The 5,223-nt window shown below is 38.3% G+C and overlaps 1 protein-coding gene across 1 annotated transcript; it reads right to left on the bottom strand.

Annotated features, from left to right (window-relative positions):
- Positions 1-1,002: 1,002 nt before the first annotated feature.
- Positions 1,003-4,167, bottom strand: LOC112136428 (T-box transcription factor TBX1). The gene is made up of 7 exons (XM_036214870.1): positions 3,893-4,167; positions 3,712-3,813; positions 3,463-3,634; positions 3,236-3,391; positions 1,877-1,944; positions 1,488-1,597; positions 1,003-1,312 (listed from the first exon to the last, which is right to left on the bottom strand). Exons 1-7 carry the CDS (start codon positions 4,144-4,146, stop codon positions 1,155-1,157), a joined length of 1,020 nt encoding a protein of 339 aa, XP_036070763.1. The 5' UTR covers positions 4,147-4,167; the 3' UTR covers positions 1,003-1,154.
- Positions 4,168-5,223: the final 1,056 nt, after the last annotated feature.

Raw genomic sequence — 5,223 nt, 5'->3', positions numbered from 1 at the left:
AAAAAAAAAACAGATGGAAATAGGCATAAAAATATGGATACATTAGATGTTTTTTGCATTCTTTGGTACTTGTGACAGATTTTTTAAAAACAACATTAGATAAGTGTAATGGTCTGGCATACGAGTTTGAAATATCTGTTTTCTCAGAATCAGAACTAAGTTGTGGAGTTGTGCTTGGACCTCTACACCACCTGTGTTAAAGTTATATAATCTTATCCCTCCCTCCAGCTCAATTTATATTATCATTATTATTAACATTATTCTCATGGTACAGAAAGAAATAAACATAACTGGATAAAAAAACAAAGGTTAAACAGCCAAGCAAGGAAACACAGGGCAAAGAAAATGTAATGATTTGATTTGTTTTTGCTAAAAAACACTAATTTATTTTTATTTCCAGGCTGTGTTTATTTTGTTCTAATTTAGATCATTTTAACAGGATCTATATTATGGAGATTCATTTAAAATGATGTAAAAATAAATACATTTGAGTATTTTCTCTATTAACGGTTAGTTTATTTTTACTTTATATAATTTTAACAAAATATATTTTTATGGAGAGTAAAATATTAAAAGTTACTTAAGGTTTAAGTTGATTTATTCTGATGAATATTCCTGCCTCTTTGTTTTATATGTCAAAAAGTTTTAAAAATGTGTTAAATGTTGTTAAGTGTTAAATAAATGTTTATTTTCTTTGGTTTGTTTTGGATTTGACACCCCTGATCTACAGGTCTGTGCTTCATAAAACGATACAACCCATCTGTAGACCCTTTTTCCTACGATACCTTTATTCTGAAGGCAAAGGGATGAAACCACTTTTGTTGTTCTTGTTGGAAAGAGCCTTATGTACACACTCTAATAAATCGTGAATGTATTTTGTTAGAAAAGAAACTCAAAGCTTGAGATTTTAAAATTGGATTCACATTACAGAACAAAAGTACATCTCAAAACAAATACATTCATACTATTTTTATTTTTTTTTTACTACTATAGTTGTTATCATTTTTTGTTTTTTACACTAAACATATATGTCTCTGTTGCATTATTTGTTGGGACTCTCTGTTTACTCTAAGCCACATTTATTTCCTATCAATAAATAAACTGTGAAATAGCTCCTAAAATAACGAGGAATCACACAGTAAAGCTGAATCCTCTTATGACATGTAAACTCTGTCTTGAGACGCCGCCGCGTGTTCCAGGTAAGAGGGGATGTGGAAGAATAACGACACATTCCCGTCTTTCTCTGAGCTTCCTCCTGCTGAGTCTTTCTCAGCCTGGAACAAGTTCTCCGCTGGGCCCTTCTGTCCTGCACCTACAGAGAGGGAAAAAATGATGATTTATGAGACATATCTTATTTTTTATTTGTTAATGTTGCTTTGAACCATCAGGTCTGACATTCCAGCAGCATCAAGCAGTAAATCTTTGAATTAAAGATAAAATATTGAGCGGCAAACAAGCAAATTCATTAAAAAAAAAAACCATCTCACTGGATAAGGACTTTGAGACACAGCAAGTGTGTTCTCCTGGTTCGCTGGTGGGGGGCTCCACTCTGCCCTCTGGTGGGCAGTATGCTGTAAAGGGGCTTGCGTTGCCTTCCCTTCACAAAACACACACGGTATAAGTTTAAATTTTTTTTAAAGGTAAAAACTTATATCTACATGTGCTGATAGTTTTAACAAACATATACACCGCAATGGCACAAAGAGAGCTTTTAGCAGAGGTCAAAGGTTAACTGTTATCACTCCTGCTGCCTTATCTGTACTTATTTCCAAATAACCAGTTAAAAAACATCTATCTTATTAGTTTTTCATTCCAAAAGTCCAGACAAACAAAGGAGTCCTAAATGGGACACTTGTTTGAAATTGTGGAAACTCACCAGGAGTTTGAGTCCGTGTTCCTGAAACCTTTAGCAAACGGGTTGCTTGCAATTTTTAGCTGAGTGATCTAAAAAAATGAAGAAATGATTAGAAATAGGAACTATGCTCTTAGCAGCTACTCATTTCTCTCCCCAGACAACTGAAAAATGAATCCTAGGTAAGTAAAAAAGAACCTTGTTTTAAAAAAAATTGTCTTTTTTTCTGTTTTGCACAAAAATAATCAACAAGAAAGTTTTTCAGTAAGTAATAACCTCAGTTTAAGAAATTAATTACATAAAAATAAGAATTCTTAGATTTATTAGCCAATTGGGAGACTTTATTTTGCTTATTTAAAGCTTATTCATGACATTTCTATTTAAAAAAAAACATTAACAGTAGGGTTTTAATTACAATTTTGACTTTTTAACCAAAATCCTACAACCTAAATGTCCTAAAAATAAATTTTTCATGTTGATCTGAAGCCTCTGTTTCCAAAATCTCCTCTGAGGGGGTGTGGCTTTTAGAGCTGAGCTGAGCAGCCCCGCCCCTGACCCCCCCCCCTGTCTTATAATGATTGTTCTGTGTAAATCTTCACCACTGCTACATAAAAACATCCATCAATCTGGGTAATGTCCAGCCGTATGGTTCTGATCCGGATGTCAGCTGGACGAGGAAGTGAAGATCTTTATGGACAGAACTTCCTCCAAAATCCTGATTCTTTCTCCTTCCAGTTCACCAAAGACTCTTTTAGCTAATTCTCCAATGTTTATTGACTGTGATCAATACATTCAATCATTGGTTTCTCAGAGTTCTTGATAAAATAATCAAAGCTAACATCAAAATGCTCTTTCATTGATTTACAATCCTTTCCAACTGCGGTCAAATGAGCCGCCGTTCACATTTCCGTGGTCACATCAAGAAGCTCCGTGGAGTCTGGTGGAGATTTTCCAGCGTTCTCAGTCCTGCTACCGTAAGTATTGGATGAAACTCACACCAAAAATCCAGTGATGCTGATTTGACCACAGAAATGTGAACGGCGGCTCATTTGACTGCAGTCAATGTGAAGATACCATCTTCTCTTCTCCAGAACCTGAACTAGACACTAGGAACAGATGAGGGTTTAGTGCATGTGCAGCAGAGCTGTTGATGGAAAGAAGATCATTCATTCAAACAGAGTCTGTCCAAGACAGTTTGATGGATTTAAAAGGAGAAATACTTGGAAATGAAAAAACAAAATTATTTCTTATTACATTTGTTCTCTTTCATAAGAAAAATGCCACACATACATGTTAGAAACTCTAAAAACAGGATTTTCATCAGAGGAGGACTTCAAATATCTCTACAGGTTTTGCAGTGTATTTTCATGATCAACCTCTTACCCTGTGGTTCTGATAAGCCGTGACAGCCATGAATCGCGTCTCGGAGAAGAAGAAAGAGCAGAAGTTCTTGTAGGCATTGAGGTGGCTGTTGGGGCTTGGATCCACATACACCACATGAAAGCGAGGCTGATAGCGATGCATGGAGTTCAGAATCATCTGGAGAAGCAAACATCAAAGGCATATAAAAAGCCATCAAATCCGAAAGAGTTTGTCCTCACGGGACATACATGTCCGTTGTCGTCCAGCAGGTTGTTTGTGAGCTTCAGAGTGTCAAAGGACACCGTTTGCTTCATCCACTGGGCTCCTGGTGCAGGCGAGTCGGGATGGAAATGCATGCGGCTCGGGGCTGCAACGTCTGCTCTCCCTGCTACCAACCAGGAGGAGCTGTGGAACGAATACCTGACACACACTTGGGTGTTAAGAAAAAATATCGTATTTTTATTATAAGAGTCTAGACATCAAGTTGCAGGACTTACCTGTATCTTTTGTCATCCACTGGGATAAAATCCATGAGTAAAACATACTCAGCGGAGGGATCCATCCCAGAGATTCGCACTTGGAAAGTTGGGAACATCCTCCTACAGTTTTTGGATATTAAAAGAACACTCAGCACAAAAAAATTAGGGGTAGAAAAGGTTTAAAGCAATTCTCGACCACCTTCCAGACTTAGTGACAATCATCTCCGTCCCCAGTTGGTCAAACTGCTGCCAGAGCGCCTGCATCTCCAGCTGCACTCTGACCCCGCTGACTTGGGGGGCCTTGGCGCTCAACAAAAGTCCTCCGTCTGTGCAGCAGGGCAGAGATCGTTCGCAGCTCTTTTTGGGCAGCTCAAAGCCTGGGAAAAAGAGACAAGAAAAGTTATTTTCATCAATGATACAGCATGACAAATTCAAAAAAGACTCACCATTCATCGTGTCGGGATTCACAAAGTAGCGTCCTTTAATTCTTTGGTTCACTTTTAAACATGAAGATGAAAACAAATAAGCTAGTTTATTCTTGTTTCTAGGATGAGCACAATGGAAAATGTGCTCTCTGAGTGTTTGGGGCCACACAAAGCTGGATTTATACCCCTGGAAACGATCACTGGGGACCTCCACGCCGGCCTCATCCATTACAATACCCACTGACACGCACCCGTCAGGGCTACACGCTCCTGCGATGTTCTCGTGAGCACGCAGCGCTCCTGAAGCTAGCCTGAAGCCTTAAATGTATTAGAATGCCGAGCATTAATAACTCCTATCAGGCCGGTGTTACTTGGTGTGGACAGATGAGGACGGCGGTGAGGGGTGTTTATTATTCATTGACATCTTTTTAGATTTTCAGCACGTTACTAATTGGACAGTCATTTACTTATTTATTTGTTCCTAACATGGCATTTCTTGGTATATTTATCTGTTCTACATGCTATAATCAAATGTGGTTTTCATTGGTGTGAGTGATCATCAAAAAATGTGAAATGTGGTGACATCACCCATTTGAGGTGTGAGTTGTTTGTGTGTTTCCGCCTCATGTGACTTCACAATGAAACGGTGCTGAACAGATCCGCCTGAGGGATCCGATACGGAGCAGCTTGGGCCCGACGCTGAAACGTGCCTGTAGGGCCGCCCTGCTAATATCATTAATCACAGGTAGAAATGCCTCATGTGGAGTTCAGTCTGGAGCACAACTGACTGTATTGATGGAGAAATTTCCCAGAGGGATCTCGATGATCAATGAGGACCTCTCTGATGTTTGTTTGGTAATATCTTTAGGCCTCACTGGGGTTAGCGGGACTCTAAGGAAGCTACTTGTGACCTCTTATGTCTTTAATGTGTTCTTCTTATATAACTAAATGATAATACTGTTGTTCTTGTACTGGGGTAGCCAAATACTACCCTGGAATCTCCAAAAGGTTTCAAACACTGAAAAAAGTGAAATATTTGATCAATTAACAAAAGTTCTAAAATTATTAGTTTTCATCAAATTAAACTTTTGATTTGATGGTTTAC

Source organism: Oryzias melastigma, linkage group LG13, assembly GCF_002922805.2.
Source record: "Oryzias melastigma strain HK-1 linkage group LG13, ASM292280v2, whole genome shotgun sequence".
Taxonomy (NCBI): Eukaryota; Metazoa; Chordata; class Actinopteri; order Beloniformes; family Adrianichthyidae; genus Oryzias; species Oryzias melastigma.
This window is presented reverse-complemented; position numbering and strand designations above follow the sequence as displayed.